The sequence below is a fragment of the Malus sylvestris genome, chromosome 8 (genome assembly GCF_916048215.2).
Source record: "Malus sylvestris chromosome 8, drMalSylv7.2, whole genome shotgun sequence".
Classification (NCBI taxonomy): domain Eukaryota; kingdom Viridiplantae; phylum Streptophyta; class Magnoliopsida; order Rosales; family Rosaceae; genus Malus; species Malus sylvestris.
This window is the reverse complement of record NC_062267.1, coordinates 522,036-541,375: the sequence shown is the minus strand read 5'-3', so window position 1 is coordinate 541,375 and position 19,340 is coordinate 522,036. Positions and strand designations below refer to the sequence as shown.

At 39.2% G+C, this 19,340-nt stretch overlaps 5 protein-coding genes across 7 annotated transcripts; 4 read left to right on the top strand and 1 right to left on the bottom strand.

Annotated features, from left to right (window-relative positions):
- The first annotated feature begins 250 nt into the window (after positions 1–250).
- Positions 251–3,681, top strand: LOC126632449 (mechanosensitive ion channel protein 8-like). 2 transcript variants are annotated; one of them, XM_050302873.1, is made up of 6 exons: positions 251–1,145; positions 1,248–1,735; positions 1,986–2,109; positions 2,282–2,575; positions 2,680–2,882; positions 3,127–3,681. In XM_050302873.1, the coding sequence occupies exons 1-6, from the start codon at positions 348–350 to the stop codon at positions 3,425–3,427; spliced, it is 2,208 nt and encodes a 735-aa protein (XP_050158830.1). In that variant the 5' UTR covers positions 251–347; the 3' UTR covers positions 3,428–3,681. The 2 variants fall into 2 exon arrangements, with proteins under 2 accessions (XP_050158830.1, XP_050158829.1); XM_050302872.1 differs by having other exon boundaries at positions 251–1,735.
- Positions 3,682–4,946: 1,265 nt separating this feature from the next.
- On the top strand, positions 4,947–6,640 carry LOC126632460 (mediator of RNA polymerase II transcription subunit 30-like). The gene is made up of 3 exons (XM_050302888.1): positions 4,947–5,433; positions 5,980–6,078; positions 6,239–6,640. Exons 1-3 carry the CDS (start codon positions 5,047–5,049, stop codon positions 6,335–6,337), a joined length of 585 nt encoding a protein of 194 aa, XP_050158845.1. The 5' UTR covers positions 4,947–5,046; the 3' UTR covers positions 6,338–6,640.
- A 141-nt stretch (positions 6,641–6,781) lies between these two features.
- LOC126632459 (glutathione S-transferase-like) lies at positions 6,782–8,336 on the top strand. Its single transcript, XM_050302887.1, has 3 exons — positions 6,782–7,444; positions 7,538–7,586; positions 7,689–8,336. The coding sequence occupies exons 1-3, from the start codon at positions 7,292–7,294 to the stop codon at positions 8,141–8,143; spliced, it is 657 nt and encodes a 218-aa protein (XP_050158844.1). The 5' UTR covers positions 6,782–7,291; the 3' UTR covers positions 8,144–8,336.
- A 3,413-nt stretch (positions 8,337–11,749) lies between these two features.
- On the top strand, positions 11,750–13,232 carry LOC126632461 (U11/U12 small nuclear ribonucleoprotein 25 kDa protein). Its single transcript, XM_050302889.1, has 4 exons — positions 11,750–12,127; positions 12,254–12,359; positions 12,682–12,781; positions 12,998–13,232. The coding sequence occupies exons 1-4, from the start codon at positions 11,902–11,904 to the stop codon at positions 13,091–13,093; spliced, it is 528 nt and encodes a 175-aa protein (XP_050158846.1). The 5' UTR covers positions 11,750–11,901; the 3' UTR covers positions 13,094–13,232.
- A 72-nt stretch (positions 13,233–13,304) lies between these two features.
- Positions 13,305–16,701, bottom strand: LOC126632454 (high mobility group B protein 9). 2 transcript variants are annotated; one of them, XM_050302881.1, is made up of 7 exons: positions 16,056–16,701; positions 15,862–15,940; positions 15,704–15,733; positions 15,553–15,613; positions 15,219–15,317; positions 13,862–14,238; positions 13,305–13,573 (listed from the first exon to the last, which is right to left on the bottom strand). In XM_050302881.1, exons 1-7 carry the CDS (start codon positions 16,202–16,204, stop codon positions 13,469–13,471), a joined length of 900 nt encoding a protein of 299 aa, XP_050158838.1. In that variant the 5' UTR covers positions 16,205–16,701; the 3' UTR covers positions 13,305–13,468. The 2 variants fall into 2 exon arrangements, with proteins under 2 accessions (XP_050158838.1, XP_050158837.1); XM_050302880.1 differs by having other exon boundaries at positions 15,553–15,733; positions 16,056–16,234; positions 16,325–16,701.
- Positions 16,702–19,340: the final 2,639 nt, after the last annotated feature.

The window sequence follows — 19,340 nt, the reverse complement described above, 5'->3', positions numbered from 1 at the left end:
ACATTGCCAGCCTGTCGTCGATTTTTCTCAAAGAAAGGACTCAGAAAATAGTGGGGAAAGTATAAAGTAACCCTAGTTTTGTCTTTTGTGGTCTTAGAAGGTGCAGCCAAACCCAAATACAAGCGAACAGGTGTCCAATTATAATTATAATTTAATTTCAATTTCAATTTTAATTTTAACTATTGGACACGTGTCCGGTGATTAGCGGCAAACATTCCAAACTTTTATTGCACTGCTGTTCCTTAATTGGAAGGTGATAAGAAAATCTTGAGCTACAACTACCTCTACCAGAGCAGCAGCAGTAGTAGGAGCAATCGTATCAAGAAGAAGAAGAAGAGGATTATCAAATGGCAGCGAGGGAAGGACAAGTTCTACCCAAGATCGACGGCGGTGATGCTTCTTCCAGCAAAGAAACAGAGACTGCACCAAATGTCGACGGAGAAGCAGCTCCAAGGTCGCCAATAATTCACGGCTCCCCAGAGAACCCTACTGAATCAGTCCGACGGAGAAGCAGAGATCTGCCGGGAGCTTCCTCCAGCCCGGCCGGAGCTCCCGAGATTGTCCGATGCAGCCCCAATGCCTCCCCCCGAAGCTCCTGGAAACCGCCGGTGAGCAAGACCAAGTCCAGGCTGTTCGACCCACCACCTGAGGAAGCGTGTCTCAAATCGGACAGAGCTGTGGGCTCCGGACGAACTCCGCGGAGAGATGACGACGCTTCGGCTTTCGATGACGACGACCTCGAAGACATTCCAGATGAGTATAAGAAGATCAAGTTCGATGCCCTCACATTGGTTCAGTGGGTGAGTCTTGTTATCGTTATAGCTGCTTTAGTTTGCAATCTATGGATTCCCGTAATAAAGAAGAAAACTTTGTGGAATCTTCCGCTGTGGAAGTGGGAAATTCTGGTTCTGGCGTTGATTTGTGGTCGTTTGGTTTCGGGTTGGGGAATTCGGGTGATTGTGTTCCTTGTAGAGCGAAATTTCTTGTTGCGAAAACGGGTTTTGTATTTCGTATACGGTTTAAGGAGATCTGTTCAGAATTGTCTGTGGTTAGGATTGGTTTTGTTGGTATGGCGCTTGATTTTTGATAAGAAGGTGGAGGAGAAGACCAAGCATAGGATTTTGCCTTATGTGACCAAGATTTTGGTATGTTTTCTTTTTATGACATTGATTTGGCTGCTGAAGACAATACTTGTTAAGGTTCTTGCCTTGTATTTCCATGTCAACGCCTTTTTCGACCGGATCCAGGAGGCTTTGTTCACTCAGTATGTGTTTGAGACGCTATCTGGTCCCCCTATGTTTGAAAGGCAACACACACGGGAAGAGGAAAAGGCCGCGGCAGCTGAGATTAGGGAGTTTCAGAAGGCCGGGGTTGCTATGCCTCGTGATCTCAGGGCAACTCTTTTTCCGAGGACAAGGAGTGGGAGAGTTGTAGGGAGTGGAAGCCATAATAGCCCCAGAGTAGGGAAGAGTCCCGCGGTTTCTAGGCCAATGTCTGAGAGCCAAGATGAGGAGATCCCGGTTGATCACTTGCAAAAGCTAAATCAGAAGAATGTGTCGGCCTGGAGTATGAGGAGGATGGTAAACATCATACGGCACGGGTCCTTAACCACTCTAGATGAACAAATACTGAACTCCAATGTGGGAGATGAGTCTTCTTTGAAGATTACAACTGAATGTCAAGCAAAAGAGGCAGCCAGGAAGATATTCATGAGAGTAGCCAAGCCAGGGTTCCCGTAAGTTTATTCAATTCTTTTCATCATTCGATATTGATATTGTTTGATCTTCCTCTACATGTAAGTTACACTATGTTTAATTACTGAATGGTTTGATGAGTGCTTTATTCTGTATTTTAGTGTTATCTCTGTGTAAGTGTTTGATTACATGCTCAGATGTTAAGCTCTATCCTTCCGTTAAAAACATGTAGGGAAGTACTTTTTTGGACTTACCTAGAACGTGTTGTGCTAATGCATTTTGTTGTGACAGACACATTTGCCTGGAGGATTTGATGCGGTTTATGAATAAAGATGAAGCTTTGAAGACGCTTCATCTCTTTGGTGCAGCAAGTGAACATGACAAAATCGGGAAGACCGCTCTTAAAAATTGGGTGGTAATAATGCCTTTTTAACACTTTTACCTTTGGTTCTTGTTTGTTTTTGCTGTTAATCAGCTAGTAAAGTCTATGCATGTCCAAATCTTGGAGAAGCAAGAGGTAAGATATGCTTTCTGCCGTCGATGAACCATTAATTGAAGGATGGATGTGTTTTTCTCATTTCTTGTAGGTCAATGCATTTAAAGAAAGAAGAGCACTAGCATTGTCTTTGACTGATACAAAAACAGCTGTGGACGAACTCCATAAAATTATAAATGTCCTTGTATCTATTGTCATTGTGATAATCTGGCTAATTATTCTTGGGGTTCATGTCAGCCACTACCTTCTCTTAATAAGCTCCCAGCTTCTTTTGCTTGCATTCATCTTTGGGAACACATGTAAGATGGTTTTTGAAGCAATCATCTTTCTATTTGTAAGGCATCCGTTTGATGTGGGTGATCGCTGTGAAGTGGATGGAGTCCAGGTGAAAATTTGAGTCGGAAGTTATGCTTACTGTGTTGTGTGTATTACCTTAGGATTTATGTTTATACAGATTTCCCTAATTGCTTGGTGTTCTCTGCGTTTCAGATGGTAGTTGAAGAGATGAATATATTAACTACAGTCTTTCTGAAGTATGATAACCAGAAGATCATATACCCTAACAGTGTTCTTGCGACCAAGGGAATTGCTAATTATCATCGTAGTCCTGACACGGTTGAATTTATTGATTTCTGTGTTCATATCGCAACTCCTATGGAGAAGGTGGCCACTATGAAAGAAAGACTAAAGAAGTATGCATTCGAACGAATATTTTACTTTTCCTGTTTTTTTTCTCTAATATTTTCGAAACAACACATCCATTCATGTTATGGAATGTTTAGTGTAACGTGTAAAGGCCCTTCGGCCTTTTCTAGGAAGGAAGTACACCCATCATATGATAATCGCTGCATAAAATACGCGTTTTATTGTTGGATCATGTTTATCCAAATTGAATCAGTCTTAATCTGGGCTCTGGCTACTTAACATGTTATGCAGGTATATGAAAAGCAGGAAGGATCACTGGCATGATGATCCGTTGCTGGTCACAAGGGATGTGCTGGATTTGAACAGACTGATGATATCGGTATGGCCGACACACAAGATGAACTATCAGGACATAGAGGAGAGATGGAGGAGGAGAAGCCTTTTGGTCGAAGAGATGATCAAAGTATTCAGAGAGCTCGATATTGAGTACCGGTTACTGCCTATTGACATCAACGTCCGAGCCATGCCAAGTTTAACCTCTGACAGACGTCCTTCAAATTGGACAACCAGTGCCCCGAAGCCAGCAAGTTAATAAACTTCCAAGTACGCTGTTGCCACTTTCAAACTAAGACCTGCAGTACCGGAATGACGGATGAGGGTTCTTCGGAACGAATGATTGATGAGAAATAACAGAAGATGCTTGTAGTTTCAGACACATGTAGGTTATGCATGATGTTTCAATCATGGTAGTTCCTACTCAATCCAGATGTTAAGTTTTGTACTAAACTATTTTGTTTCTATTCTTATTAAAAAAATTCGGAGCTATGGTCTCGAACTTTGGTCTAATTGGAGCTTTAGTCTCTAAATTAAAAATTTGTGAGTGGTGGTTTCTTAACTTGTTATAATTTGTAATAATAATCCTTTTGGGTAACTCCGTTAAACTTTCATTCACTTTTTGTCCCCTTAAACTCTTTGGATGGAAGTTCTAATGGAATACGCCAAAAGCTCCAATCGAGCTAAAGTTCAAGATTCAAGGCTCCAATTGAGCTAAAGTTCAGAAACCAAAGCTCCAATCGAGCTAAAATTTAGAAACCATTGCTTCAGCCGAGTTCATGCGCTGAATAATATGATAGAATGCGCTAATTTACAGCTGAATGTTTTTTAAGATTTAGGTTGAGTTGACCGAAATTATATGTTAAGTTCGGGTCTCATCCTTGAACAACATTTGAAAGAAAAAAAAAGAACATTACTTGGCTACTTAAATATAAGTAGGAACTCCTACTCAAAACTTTTAGTATTTGAATCACAGAGCTTTGTACTTATCAAGGTTCTAAAAGTCGCTAGGCGCTAGTCGGGCGGCGGGCTGGGGCCTAGCGCCTAAGCGGACTAGGCGGATTTAAGTAAATTTATCATATTTCAGGTAAATAAGTGTCTGCTTCTACTTGAAATATATATAATTTTATCATAAACTACAAAATAGAATGCATATATATCATGAAGTATTGGAACATAATGAAAACATGTGAAATAAGGATATAATGTTTGTTTATTCAAGTATGCAACAAGTCTCTTACAATTTATTGAAGAAAAAAAAATGCAAAATGAAAGTTATGTATTTTCTGTCTAAGTGAGTTGCAATCTAGGCGGGTCTAGGCGGGCTAGGCAGGTGCCTAGGTGGTCTAGGCGGTGGACTGGGGCCTAGGCATTAATCGAGGCGGTGGGCTGGGGCCTAGCGCCTAGGCGGCTCTAGGCGGGGATTTTTAGAACAGTGGTACTTATAATCAAAACGGTTCATATTATCAATCACATTGTAAAGATCATATCTGCAAAAAATAAATTAAAACTAAAGTCGTTTAGTCAATCTATTATAGCAAATACATAGACAACTTGTAATGTTTTTACCAATTCCATTCATTTGTTTTTATATAGTTCAACGACTAAACAACTTTAGTTTTAACTGATTTATTTCAAATATGATTTTTATAAGATGATTTATAATATGAACAATTCTAATTATAAATATGAAATTCTATATATTGACGACGAACAATTTTAATTCTATCATTTGAATAGTCAATTATTGTTCGAAACGAATACAAGGGCCCAATAACATAAGATCTACAACGCCTAAGAAACTGCTGTTTTATCTCCATTGTCAAAACACTTTCTCCATAATCCATTCTCACTCTCCGTCGCGCAGCTTCCAATAGAATGGAAGAGAAGGATGCCAATGAATTAACAGCAAGCCCTCAGACGACGCAAGAGCTAGCAATGGAAGGCCAGAAGCATCTAGGAGAAACCATCGAGGCAGCTTTCCAGATCCTCTCCTCCATGAACGACGAGCTCTGCAACCCCACCTTGTGGTCCTCCACCGGCACCGCCTCCTCTAACGCTGCAAATGGCCCTTCCTCCCACTCTAATGGCGTCAATAACGGCGATTCGTCTTCTTCTGAAAACACTTCTTCCCATTACCATGGAGACTTGGTTGGCGCTGGTGGTCCTGGCACCGGTGGAGCTCTTGAGGAGGCTCGATTTCGGTATAAGAAATCTGTGGGCTTGCTTCGTGCCGTTCTCGCCGCAATTCCCAAATCTCAGAAGGTGATTTCTGACACCCTTTTCTTTAATTTGGTCAATTTTCCATCCATAGTCGTCAATTTAAATAGTGAAATTGCCTACATAATCACATTTATGCATTCATATTTAACCAATGCCAATGATCATGTAAAGTATGATTTCTTCAAGTGGTTATTTGTGTGGTGGAGGATCCAGTGCAGTGTTTTTTTATTTATAAATCAGGAAAGAATTGAAATTACTTGATTGACTGAACCACTGTTGAACTGGATGAGTAGAGATTTCCGTTGATTTTGCGTAGGAAAGTGACAAGCTTTAACCGCTGAATTGAACGAAATGTTTGCTCCGTTTACTCGAAATCTCAAACTTCGTGAAATGCAGCAAATGCTTCAATGAAAAACTTGGAATGTTATAAGAGTCAACACTTTAGGTATATTGTCATTGTGAATGGTTCTTTGTCTTGAGTTTATATGTGTGTATGCATCTAATCTGAGTGGTTTTATTTTGGATTGAGATATCATAGTTTGTGAACCATATTAGTTAGCTAACATACATATGTTCATTTTAAAATAGGCAACATACAAAACTAGTTCAACTGCAGTCGGTTCAGAATCACCGGCAGATGAAGCTGAAATTGAGAAGTTAGATGAGCGAGCCACCAATTTGAGAAAGGTAAGGTTGATGATTTCTCATATACCATTTCTGGAGGGGTTGAACCTTGTTTGGAGAGTTCATGTCTTTAATTATATGGAATTTTAGTCTTTGACAAGCGCTTTAGCTGTTGCTCCAATGTTTCTGTGAAAGTTTCAATCGACGTTGTTTTGTTTTGTAGGAGCTTGCGAACAAGAATTTGTATATCAAATTTCTAATAGATCAACTACGGGATCTTATCACTGACATATCAACTTGGCAAAGTCCTTGTTCCGTCTGATTTCAGGAAGAATCTTCCTGCAGGTGATGCTGCTTTTATATTAACTTTGCACAATCAGTGAAACCTTAATATCTTTGATTGTGTACGTTTTCCAATCAGTTTAGCGACGGGCTTATTATGTTTCACGAGGAAAATATTAGGTGAGAAATAGAATAGTGAAGAGGTTTCTAAATCATGAGATATCTGATGTTAAAGATCGACTTGTCGATTCTAATTTCGGATTTGGTAGCTCAATTCTTCTTCCATTGTCTTGCATGTATTCAATGTCTGATTTGAAAGATATATGAAAGATCAGTTTCCCAAGGCTTCGTTTCTCGTCCAAATTGTTAATGTGCATGATTCTCTCCAGCTCATCATTTTTCATGAGCGAGCGTTATTTAGTTTAATTTCAACCGTTCTTTATTGTCTTTTGATGCTTAGGAGAGCAAAACTCTTGTTAATGCTAGGGGTGATTTGGGTTACTGGGCCGAGACCAGTTATATTAACCCGATTCATCTATTCTCATTTACCTACGTTCTTTAAGCTCAAAACAAATTTGGGCCTTTAAAATATTTAAAAAAAACCAGTGAGCTTTGTGTTTATAAGTTGAGAAATGCTATGAAAACTCTCTAAAAAGTGGGACTCTCCGTGGACTCTGTCATGTTATATTTTCGGCACAGTAATTTATAACGTTGACATGATAATTTACGTTAAACTGTTAGACGACAGAGAGTAAATGAAGAGTAGCATTTCTATTAAACTGTTAGACGACAGAGAGTAAATGAAGAGTAACATTTCTCTTGTAAGTTTTAGTGGCATCTTTTACAGTTTGGTGAGGTGGTGGGACCAACGAACCCACCATTTTTAAGTAAGGGATAAAGTGGCAGAGCATCTCGTCCTCCTTTTGTATGGTGTAAAACAGTACAAGAAGACAATTGGAAACCCATCCAATCTCAAAATCCAAGTCCAAATCGAATGGCGACTCCGGTGAAGGTGTACGGACCACCGTTATCGACGGCGGTGTCAAGAGTGTTGGCCTGTCTCCATGAGAAAGGGGTGGACTATCAGCTCATTTCCGTCAACATGGCCAAAGGCGAGCACAAGAAGCCCGACTACCTCAAGATTCAGGTATCGTTTCCTATATAATATAGCGTGTGTGTATATATATGTATACATTCTCTCACTCACAGACTCACATTCATGATATGGTGTTCTTTTAAGCCATTCGGACAAGTACCAGCTTTTGAAGACGAAGACATCTCCCTCTTCGGTATATATCCTAATGTCATTGTTTTTATTTCATTAATTCGGCAGCGAATTCCTAATTATGGATAATTTAATTGGTTTATTTATTTATGATTTTTTCACTCAGAATCCAGAGCCATATGCCGGTACATATGTAACAAGTATGCAGATAAGGGAAACAAGGGTTTGTACGGAATGAATCCATTGGCAAAAGCCTCAATAGATCAGTGGCTGGAGGCCGAAGGGCAGAGCTTCAGCCCTCCGAGCTCAACGCTGGTGTTTCAGCTAGCATTCGCGCCGAGAATGAAGCTGAAGCAAGACGAGGGAGTGATAAGGCAGAACGAAGAGAAGCTTGCCAAGGTGCTGGATGTGTACGAAAAGAGGCTGGGGGGGAGCCGGTTCTTGGCGGGGGATGAATTCTCGCTGGCTGATCTGTCGCACTTGCCCAACACGCAGTACCTGGTGAATGCCACGGACAGGGGAGAGCTGATTACTTCGAGAGAGAATGTGGGAAGGTGGTGGTCTGAGATATCGAGCCGGGAGTCGTGGCAGAAGGTGGTTGAGATGCAAAAGCCTACTTAAAGTTGATCAGCCCTGCAGTTAGCTCACTTAATTGCAGACTTGAATAAATTAGTTGTTGATGTTCTTCAACCAGAAACCTTCTTGTTAGGTTTTGTTGAGTTTGGAGACTGTTTTGGTAAAGAGTTTGCTAAATTTGTGATGATTTCTTGTTACATTTTTTATTTAACAAATGAATGTTTCTAAATTACTCTGATATACGAAGAGGAAAATTCAATCCAGGTGCACGAGTTTAACTGGATGACGTAAAGCATGTGTATATGTTGGGCTTTATACATGGACTACTCAAGTCTGATTCATTAAAGTAATTTGAGATTCTACCCGAATACCAATTGGCATGGAGAGAGTAGTTAACTCTTTTAAATTTTGTAGACATCGAAATTTTGGTGAAATAAATGTACCAATGCATTAAAATTACAACATCCACTTATTTCACCTACATCATCAACTTACTTCACCTACAACCTACACTCATTTCACCTACATCATCCACTTACTTCACAAAAAAAATGATGGTGGTGATTCATTCTCAAAGCCTATAAATAGGTTTCTCTATCAAGCGATCAAAACACCAATTCACATATACATTTCTCTACTCCCAAATTAGAAGAGAATTTCCCAAATTCTTGAAGTTATGAAACTCTAAAGCTTTCAAGCCTCCAACCTCTCAAATTCCCAAGAATCCTAGAGGATCAAGAAAGCTCTCTTTGTTCTTCATCAAATCCTTGAAGAAATCCACACAACTGATCATCAAGATCAAGCCCCGAAAGCTCTTGAAGATCTGTTCATACGTTTATCAAGATCAAGCCCAAAGGCCTTGAAGATCCGTTCATTTATCAACCTTCAAGATCAAGCCCCGAAGGCCCTTGAAGAAACTTCCAACCGTTCATCCAAGATCAAACCTCAAAGGCCCTTGGATCAACAACACAATCCACAAATCTACACCTTATGGAGATCGAATCAGATGACCAAATTACAAAGAGATTGTAACCCTAAAATCATTAACACCAAAATATTATTTTGTACACATGTTCTTGCTTCAGGAATTTTATGTGTTCACAAATTTGGCACGCCCCGTGGGATCATCTCTACCTCTCACTTTTTCTCTGTTTAAGAAATCCAAAGCACACCTCCAAAATCAATGGCGTCAAATGAGGGACATGCCGTTCTCGCAACCATCGGCTCTACCTCTATTGAACAACAGCTGGCTCAAATGAGTGAAGCAATTGAAAGGCTCACAAAGACCGCGAAGGAGAAAAACTTGCAAATCACCGCACTCATCAACCGTCTAGAGGTGCATCACGACGTGAAAGCAGAACCAAGCTCCCTTCCAACCAAGAGGACCGAATAAGGTTTCGACCCAAACACCTACAAGCTCATGTTAAAGGCTGGGTACGACTTTGCTTCCTCTTCAAATCTTGGAAAGAAGGTTGCAAACACCGTCAACAATAGAGAACGTAACCTCACCGAGACTCAAAAGAAGTTGAAGGAGCATGGTTACAGAGTTGACAACAACAAAGCTAGACTTGGCTTCACACCAAATGCACCCGTGAAGATTTCAAGCAAAATGAAAAACGCTAGCGCTTAGCATATCAGCGTAAGCATTGAACAAGATCAAGATGAGCCTAAACCGGCCCCTCGAACTTCAGTCTTCGCTAGCCTGAATCGTTCAAAACCCATAATTTCGGCACTTAATCGCATTGGTGTTCACAAACTTGAAGACGGAAGTTCGGTCTTGACCACCAATGCTATCAAGTGTCGAAATTATGAGTTTTGAACAATTCAGGCTATCGAAGACTGAAGTTCGAGGGGCGGGTTTAGGCTTCTCTTGATCTTGTTCAATGCTCACGATGACATGTTGAGCACTAGCGTTTTTCGCTTTGCTTGAAATCTTCATGGGTACATTTGGTGTGAAGCCAAGTCCAGCTTTGTTGTTGTCAACTCCATAACCATGCTCATTCAACTTCTTTTAAGTCTCGGTGAGGTTACGTTCTCTGTCGTTGACGATGTTTGCAACCTTCTTTCCAAGATTTGAAGAGGAAGGGAAGTCGTACCCAGCCTTTGACATAAGCTTGTAGGCGTTTGGGTCGAAACCTTCTTCGGTCCTCTTGGTTGGAAGGGAGCTTGGTTCTGCTTTCAAGTCGTGATGCACCTCTAGACGGTTGATGAGTGCAGTGATTTGCAAGTTTTTCTCCTCCGTAATCTTTGTGTGCCTTGCAATTACTTCACTCATTTGAGCCAGTTGTTGTTCAATGGAGGTAGCGCCGATGGTTGTGTGAACGGCTTGTCCCTCCTTTGACGCCATTGATTTTGGAGGTGTGCTTTGGATTTCTTGAATGGAGAAAGAGATAGGAAGTAGAGATGATCTCACCAGGCGTGCCAAATTTGTGAACACGGAAAATTCCTGAAACAAGAATACGTGTACAAAATAATATTTTGGTGTTAATGATTTTGGGGCTACAATCTCTTTGTAATTTGGTCCTCTGATTCGATCTCCATAAGTTGTAGATTTGTGGATAGTGTTGTTGATCCAAGGGCATTTGAGGTTTGATCTTGGATGAACGGTTAAAAGTTTCTTCAAGGGCATTCGGAGCTTGATCTTGAAGGTTGATGGATGAACGGATCTTTAAGGGCCTTTGGGCTTGATCTTGATAAACAGATGAACGGATCTTCAAGGACCTTCAGGGCTTGATCTTGATGATCAGTTGTGTGGATTTCTTCAAGGATTTGACGAAGAACGAAGAGAGTTTTCTTGATCCTCCGGGATTCTTGGGAATTTGGGAGGTTGGAGGCTTGAAAGCTTTAGAGTTTCATAGCTTCAAGGATTTGGGGAATTCTCTTTTAATTTGGGAGTAGATAAATGTTTATGTGAATTGGTGTTTTGATCCATTGCCTATTTATAGGCTTTGAGAATGAATCACCACCATTTTTTTTTTTTTTGTGAAGTAAGTGGATGATGTAGGTGAAATGAGTGGAGGTTGTAGGTGAAATGAGTGGATGATGTAGGTAAAATGAATGGAGATTGTAGGTGAAGTAAATGGATGATGTATGTGAAATGAATGGAGGTTGTAGGTGAAATGAGTGGAGGTTGTAGGTAAAATGAGTGGATGATTGTAGGTGAAGTAAGTGGATGATGTATGTGAAATGAGTGGAGGTTGTAGGTGAAGTAAGTGAGTGGAGATTGTAGGTGAAGTAAGTGGATGATGTATGTGAAATGAGTGGAGGTTGTAGGTGAAGTAAGTAGATGATGTAGGTAAAATGAGTGGAGATTGTAGATGAAGTAAGTGGATGATGTAGGTGAAATGAGTGGATGATGTAGGTAAAATAAGTGGAGATTATAGGTGAAGTAAGTGGATGATGTATGTGAAATGAGTTGATGTTGTAATTTTAATGCATTGGTACATTTGTTTCACCGAAATTTTAATATCTACAAGTTTATGCGAGGTTTTTTTCTTTTTGATATGGACAACTTTCCGTATTTTCAAATGTTTTTCCAACTTTAATACGTGGACAATAATATCACTAGCGCAATGAACGTGTGACCGTCAGACTTCACTAGATCTACTACTTAATTTATTCCTAATTAGGGTAAATATTGTGGTGCAAGTGGAATAAATTGAAACACCCAATACACCTAGTAAAATTGGTTGGGGTCTTAAAGAAAACCAAAAAAGAAAGATCCCGCGAAAAGCCATTAGCTGTGGCTTGTTTCGTTCAGCGAGAGGCCGACCTAAGACCAAGAGCAGTGAGCTCAATCGCCGATGGAGTCGGATGCGAAGGGGAAGGCGGAGATAAGCGTGGAAGGATACAAGGAAAGCAACATAAAGAAGGCCAGGTTGCAGTCGACGCTTGCTGCCCTTGTCAATGATCCTATACTTTCCGACGTTCCCAAAAAACCAACCTTATCCGACGTCGACACTCTCATCAGCCTCGAATTGGGCAGCGCCATGCGCATCTCCGTCCTCAAGCTCGACGGCACTTCCTTCGGTCGGTACTATTCACCTCGGCATTTTCTCGAACACTTCATCTGCCAAAATTTTCATTTTTTTTTCGTGTATTGTCAATGTATACTGAAGAAAAAACTGATGCGTTTGATTTTGCTTGACTGTGAAGATGTGGCAGTGATGAATTCTGCTATGGTGAAGGACCTTAAGCTTGCAATCAGGAAGAAAATCAATGAGATGGAGCAATCCAAGATGGGTCACCGTCACATTTCATGGTAATTTCAAAATTGATATTGTTCTGTTTGTGTTTGAAGATGAATATGGTTGTCTTGTCATCGTCTGCGGTTTGCTGATATAGCTGGGTCGCTTGACCTTGTGACATTTTAATGTAGTTTTTATTCAGTTCGGACTTTAATGAAAATAGCTTGAAAACTTTGAGACTTAACGATAAGAACAAGATAAAGGTAAAATAAATAGTACCAAAATCGACTTTTTAACGTAAATATATGATTTTTCGTTAAAATAAACAGTGCCGTGAGTTTTTTGTTAAAGTTCCTTACGATTAATTACATTTTGATTCGATGTGTTTGCAATCAGGAAGCACGTTTGGAGGAATTTTTGCCTCTCATACCACAATGAGAAGCTACTTGATGACAATGCTCCAGTTCAGCATTTTGGCATACACAATCATTCTCAGGTTTCCTCTACTATTTGGAATGTTATTCGTTCGAATTGTTACTTCATTTAGGCTTACTTGTATATAGCAATGGTTGTTAAACCATATACAGATTTGCATTTTAGCTTCCCAAATTCAAACAAATTGGTCTAGCCGTCTTCCAATTTCACCCCGAGTTGCATCGTTGGTCTTTTCCGTCAGTTCCGTCAACTTATTTACAGCTATCCATGTCCTCAGGTGCATTTTGTTCCTTATATTGCTCTCAAGGATTCTCGTAAGCATTCGAAGAGGAGGAGACACCGCTTCTTTCACGGCCTCAGCAAGCTTTCTTGATGCTTCATAGTATTTGCACGGTTTATCTGCTTTTTCCTTTGCTTAATCTTTCTTGCACCACAATGATGCGCAGCTTATGGTTCTTCATTGCTGTAAATATACAACATTCTGTTTTGCAATAAGATGAGATATTTATGGAGCCTCATTTTACCAAAAACTAAAAACCACCCTCTAACTAATAAAATACGATAAAAAGATCGAAGCGGGGAAGGAGTTCCTAAGTGCATCTTGCATTGAAAGTTCGAAACTAAAGATTGTGATTTTGATCATGTCTCAGAGCAAAATGGTTTGCATAAACTTTCTGTTTGAAAACCATAAACTACCACATAAAACTCTCTACACACATCCGAAAAGCTCACTCGAGCTGGAATCGACTTAGTTTCCATGGCCTGTCTGAATCTTGAGCTGCAAACTTTCCTTGTACTCTTTCAACTCTCTCTTGTATCTTGCTTTGTCTTGCAGCCCAATATTCTGGTAAACCTAATAATAAAAAAATTGACAAAAGAATGTGATAAATATAAATATGAAAGAAGGTAATTAAGCAACTATATATACGTAGGAGCAGCTAAGTGGGGATCCCGTTTTACTGTAGCAAGGGATAATTAAGGATAAGCCGGCGGCCTATGGACGATAGGGCCCATAGGAACCATGTATTTACCGTCTAGAATCCTTATGGTGAATACATGGTTCCTATGGGCCCTATCGTCCCTTTATATAATAGAACGAGATCCCTGCTAAGAAGTATATATGTTATCTATTCGCGGTTACCAGCCTCTCTTCTGCAGGGAGTTTGTTCCAAGACTCGCCAATCATCTTGGTAAACTCCCTCTCTCTGTTTGGGTAAAGGGACTTGAGCTTGAAATGCGTTTCTGCAAAGAAGAAATTGTAGCCGCTCCGGTTAGGTTTTGGGTGGTTGGGGTCTGTCCTCCTCCTTGATCTCCTCCTCCTTGAACCTGCAACACGAACAGATTTTGTGGACGTGTAGGGTACAATGGCATTGACAGGTTCGGGGGATGGAGTTGGATTAGGAGGACCGGCTAGAGTCTGCTGGTTAGAGTGGTAGAGTACTCCACGGAGAATCTCCGAACCCAACTTCACCGTTACGAGATAGCCGCAATTGAATTTCCCATCAATTGTTCCAGTACCTGAAAAAAAAGAAAAAAAAAAAGGACATCATCGTCATGATATTTTTATTCTAATTAACCTTGACTTAGTTGAAATTTGATAGATCACTGATCTAGATCTTAGTTACATTCCATGCTCCAAACAAAAACCTCATTCGTGGATGATACGAGGAAACATAATCATTCGTTAAAAATATTGGATTAAAATGGTCCCATATCTGTCGTGTGTGGGGGTGAGATCGACCCATCAATGCATGCTGGGACATACGATATATATCTATGTCATAAAAGTTGGAAGTTTAGGTATATATCCATGTCAAAAAAGTTAGAAGTTTAGGAAAGTGCTATTCAGGCTATTCACAAATCTATTTTTACCTTTCAGAAACTCTTTATTAATTTTTTGCAATTGATTTTCTTCAATTTATTTGATCCGACGATCAAAAATTAAAAAATATGTAATAAGTAAAATAAACGTTCATCACCCAAATTTGGAGATTTTTATCATAAGATTGTCTCTTAAAAACAATATTCAATTTCTAAATTTTTTAATCATCCATATATGTGAACAAATTGATAATTATGGTAGCATCCTCTTGATAAAAATTTCAATTTGTTTATTATACAGATGGTTAAACCCTCTTTTAAGTTGAATGATTTTTTTAGTTGATAATAAAGAGTCAAATTACGACGTTTGTACAATTAATAATGTCACATTAGTATTAAAAGATAAATGACTCCTTACAAGTAAAGAATTAAGTTGTGTCTATATCTTAATTCAGCATAACATGATAAAGCTTATCACTATTCCTTTAAAACACTACAATATTAAAAAAAAATACAAAAATGTTTTTTTTGTTGTTGTTTTCGTGTGTGTTTGTTGGGGGGTGGGGGGGGTTGCCAGAAAAACCATATCAAACATTTGTGGTGAGTGGTTGTGCGATTGAAATCACCTTATCCAATATGATCTGTGTATCGAGAAAAATGAGCCCTATAATATATACCTTCATCAGTGACCGAAACCGGACAATCATTTACGGGTTTGGTTCCTTTGGCACCTTTACCTTTGGGAGAATATTCCACCAGCGCCGGTTCTGGTTTCTCTGCGCACTCACAACGGTTACTAATGGAAAATGCAGAAACAAAGAGACACGGAAACTAAACTATTATTTACTTGAACCTCCGAAAATATAAAAGCAAAAGCCGGCAACGCAAAAAGATACCGGAAAAGGAAGCACTTATGAGCAAAAAGGTCATATGATATCCGCAGTCAAGATACAGAAAGCAAAAGCCAATTGCATCGGTGAAAAAAAAAGAGGGTAAGAATTAAATGAATACCTGAGGATGAGGGTGAGGGTGTGAGGGTAGATAAAGGACCCTGTGTCCTAAAAAAGTGAACCTGTTCGTAATGGTAAAGAAGGGTTGAGTAGTGTTTCCTCAACACAAACGAAGCGCTTGTTGTTGTTGGGGAGAACATGAAAACACCTACCACTTCCCTCCATTTCTTCTCTGCAACTACCTGCATATATAATTTAATACATATGATTTTCTAGTTTTTCTTTTATCCCTTAACTAAAAAATGAAAATGTTAATAATAATAATTTAATTTAGTTAAATGAAGAAATATAGATAAATAGATAGCCAAACCTTCTCAAAGCCACCCCTCCTTGTTACCTCTAAATATAACACGTGCAAATCTAGCTCCTTCCCTCCAATCACAGGAACCCTTGAAGAAAAAATAGATAATAAAATTCCTGACCTTTAAAAGTGAATAAATTAAATTTTGTGATCATACAAAATAAAGAAAAATAAGAGGAGAAGGAGAAGAAGAGTAGGGTTACATAAACTTGGTGGTGTTGATCTTGAAATGGAAGCGCCGGAGAGTGTCCCAGAAAACAACAGCGTCCTTCACAACCTCCTCGTGAGTGGCAAGTGGTGCTGGATAATGCACACCCTGCAGAACCTGCTCTCTCCTTACCACCGGCGACATCTCCTCCCCCTCTCTTCTTCTCCGCCACACCTTCGCCGGAAAGCCACCAACAAGGGTGAGAATAAAGAATACACTAAAGAGAAATACAACAGTTTTAAGTAAAAAGAGTAAAGAGTGTACAAAGAGCAAAGAAAGCGATGATTTCCGGGATAAGCTTAACGCGTAACTAAGCTATACAGTAAATACTCTGACCAAAGCTTAAAAAAGAAATTGGGACACGTGAGATGTATGTAACGCCTGTGCCGAATTGATTTTTTCTGTCATTTCGAAGCCTCCTCTTAAGCTAATTAATTAATTGCGCTCTCTCTACTCTCTCTCTCTCCTCCGTGTAATGTTTGAGTTGTTCAAAGACTGACATCCATTTGTACGTAACTATAGCTAGCTCTGTGTAATATCTCTCTGAGGACTGAGGACTGAGAGAGAGGAGAAACGAGAAATCTCACTTCTCTCTCTTGTCTTTGTGCGAAGTCCGAGAGATGAGGTTTGACATGCAGTCTCCTTTCATGTCTCTTCCCTATTTATCTCACACGCGTCTTTCGTTTTAACGGTGGTTAACTTCTGTTAAGTTATATTATTCTGCAAGGGAAAATAATAATAAAAAATCCAGTAAACTTTCATCCGAACACCCCGACCATCTCAAAAGTTGCAAAATTCTCATTAATGCGTGTTCAGTCCAATACTGATCGTGTTCCAGGAAATACTGGAGAAGACGTTCCATGAAACAACATATCTTTGAAGATCCTTAGCCGTTGATCTAGTGCCTATGAAACTGTTGACTGAAACAAAATCTTGGCGTACATCCGCGGGAAGATACTGACCAGTGGCAGTGACCACCTTCCCTGGTTGTTTCCAGTGCATTCAACCCCATCAAAAGCTTATCCATGCACGCTACCTGCACCGTTGATTAAGTTTGACTATTTGACTCCGGTCCTTGCGCTATTTGGGGGCCCGGATTTGGTAAATACCAGATAGTATGTGTTTGGTGATTTCTCTCCATCACTGCAGCTAGCTGCCGGGTGGTTTAAGATTGCTGTGCACGAAAATCCTTTTCACCATTTATGCCCGGTCTCATGTTTATCCCTCAACTATTTATCAATTATCATAAGATTTTGCATGGCATTAATAATCCTGTAGGAGTATAACTAGAGCTATCGTAAATATTGTCTTACCAAAGTTCTCCTAATGAACAATAGTTCACTGCCTTATTATATTCAGAGTAGTAGTTGACTTCCCGCAGTTAGTCAACTTTGTTTAAAGCGAATTTGGGATGTGTGTACTGTTTTATTTCTCGACAAGGATTGTCTGCCCTCCTACTTCCGGTGCCCTTCTGTGCCCTGCTGTTTTATGTGATCACGGTTAAATCACATCAACATTTTATATTACTATTCATTTTTGTCTTATTATCTCTATAAAAAAACAATATAAAATGTTAATATAGTTTAACCATAAACACACAAAACAAGAGGGCAGACAATCCTTATCCTTATTTCTTTGCCCTTTATGGAGACAACTCGGTTTTTTTTTTTTGAAACTTTAATTAAAAGCTCCCGGTACTGTTCACTTTAACGAAAAATCATATTTTTACACTAAAAAGTCAATCCTGGTACTATTTATTTACCCTTTATTTTATCCTTATTGTTAAAACTCAAAATTTTCAAACTCTTTTCATTAGTTTTCCTTTTTATTTTTTTCACCCCTAAAATTATGTTAGGGGATGGGTGTAATGTTTTATTTCTCTGCCCTTTATGGGCTTAAACTGAGCCGACATGGATGGCCCAAAACATAAAGTTGGGTTTAATTTTCCCAGGTTAGTGCTATTCCAATGTAATCCATGGCTTGCCTAATATCCAGACTTGAAAGGCCTCAAAACATTTTGGGAAGCAGCTCCAACTTCTCACTCATTAACACAGCATATTTTGTTTTGTTCCCCCAAGTTATACCTGAATATTAAATTTCAAAAGTTCAAAAAGTGTACACGAGGGCATTTGGTCTAGTGGTATGATTCTTGTTTTGGGTGCGAGAGGTTCCAAGTTCGATTCTCGGAATGCCCCTATCTATCCTTCTTCTTTTTCTTATGTTTTCAACTTCTTCAACCTCTTGAAGCAACTATTCATTGTTCGATTGTCGGAACACACCTTTCTTTTGTTTTGTTTAAGGGGAGGTCGGGCGCCGGCCACATTGCGAAGAAGTTGCGGTGGACCTTTCAAACTATGCATGATACACCTTGTTATATTAGATGAAAAATGATTAGGGGAATCTTTCAAAATGGAACTCTTCATGAACTTTTTGTCATCTCATAATTTAACAATTTAATGTTAATTCTTGTATTAACATTATAAAACGTTGTGCAAACAATATGAGGTGGCAGAAAATCCATGAAAAAACTCACTTTTGAGAGTCTCCTTAGCATTTCGCATATTAGATTATAACATGTTGATCAATGATTATACCACGATTTTAGCTTAATTATATTTGATAAAAGTAGCATTAGTTAATTGGTCTTTTGGCCTACGTACGTAGTTTGGTGAATTATGAAGAGGAAAGGTTTGCAAAGTTTCCATCGAGATTGGACGGGTAGTAGTAGTGGTCCTAGTGGGTCTCATTCATTGCCAAAACAATATGGTTCAGCCTTATTTATTTCGTTATCTCAATCATACACACTTATTTTATATGAACATATATATCAACTAATATTGATTTGAATACTATGGTCTAGTTGGGTTAACAACCCTTATTTAGGGATTTGTTTCCTTAATTCTATTGCAAGATTGAATGTTAATTTGCTTTGGATGTGAAAATTTCACGAATTTCGATATTTCTACGTGGATAAGTACATAAGGTAATTAAATTGTAATTTGTTCTTACCATATCTTAAATATTACTATGGACGTAGACCATTTACAGGTACATGTTTCTATGTCACAATCCCAACCACATTTTTGCTGCTACGAATAATGATGAAAATATTGCCTTAATTATATCAAACAGTTATCAACAATCCATTGAATCCATAGGCACTTTGCAAACTTGGCAAACTAACCCTCCTCGATGCCCTCGCTCATCATCATCTTCCATCACACTCTTTTGTTTGAGCTTCATTATCCGGCGTTTGATTCAATTCATGATGTTGGAAAAT

Bases quoted from the DNA above. Each gene is read 5' to 3' on its own strand.
- LOC126632449 (XM_050302872.1), top strand. From the start codon at position 348: ATGGCAGCGAGGGAAGGACAAGTTCTACCCAAGATCGACGGCGGTGAT. The intron at 1,736-1,985 runs GTAAGTTTATTC...TTGTTGTGACAG, and splicing joins GTAGCCAAGCCAGGGTTCCC to ACACATTTGCCTGGAGGATT. The intron at 2,110-2,281 runs GTAATAATGCCT...CATTTCTTGTAG, and splicing joins CCGCTCTTAAAAATTGGGTG to GTCAATGCATTTAAAGAAAG.
- LOC126632460 (XM_050302888.1), top strand. From the start codon at position 5,047: ATGGAAGAGAAGGATGCCAATGAATTAACAGCAAGCCCTCAGACGACG. The intron at 5,434-5,979 runs GTGATTTCTGAC...ATTTTAAAATAG, and splicing joins CAATTCCCAAATCTCAGAAG to GCAACATACAAAACTAGTTC. The intron at 6,079-6,238 runs GTAAGGTTGATG...TTTGTTTTGTAG, and splicing joins GAGCCACCAATTTGAGAAAG to GAGCTTGCGAACAAGAATTT.
- LOC126632459 (XM_050302887.1), top strand. From the start codon at position 7,292: ATGGCGACTCCGGTGAAGGTGTACGGACCACCGTTATCGACGGCGGTG. The intron at 7,445-7,537 runs GTATCGTTTCCT...TGTTCTTTTAAG, and splicing joins CCGACTACCTCAAGATTCAG to CCATTCGGACAAGTACCAGC. The intron at 7,587-7,688 runs GTATATATCCTA...TTTTTCACTCAG, and splicing joins CGAAGACATCTCCCTCTTCG to AATCCAGAGCCATATGCCGG.
- LOC126632461 (XM_050302889.1), top strand. From the start codon at position 11,902: ATGGAGTCGGATGCGAAGGGGAAGGCGGAGATAAGCGTGGAAGGATAC. The intron at 12,360-12,681 runs GTAATTTCAAAA...GTTTGCAATCAG, and splicing joins GGTCACCGTCACATTTCATG to GAAGCACGTTTGGAGGAATT. The intron at 12,782-12,997 runs GTTTCCTCTACT...CCATGTCCTCAG, and splicing joins GCATACACAATCATTCTCAG to GTGCATTTTGTTCCTTATAT.
- LOC126632454 (XM_050302880.1), bottom strand. From the start codon at position 16,204: ATGTCGCCGGTGGTAAGGAGAGAGCAGGTTCTGCAGGGTGTGCATTAT. The intron at 15,734-15,861 runs GTTTGGCTATCT...TTATATATGCAG, and splicing joins GGAGGGGTGGCTTTGAGAAG to GTAGTTGCAGAGAAGAAATG. The intron at 14,239-15,218 runs GTATATATTATA...CTTTTTTTTCAG, and splicing joins GGTTTCGGTCACTGATGAAG to GTACTGGAACAATTGATGGG.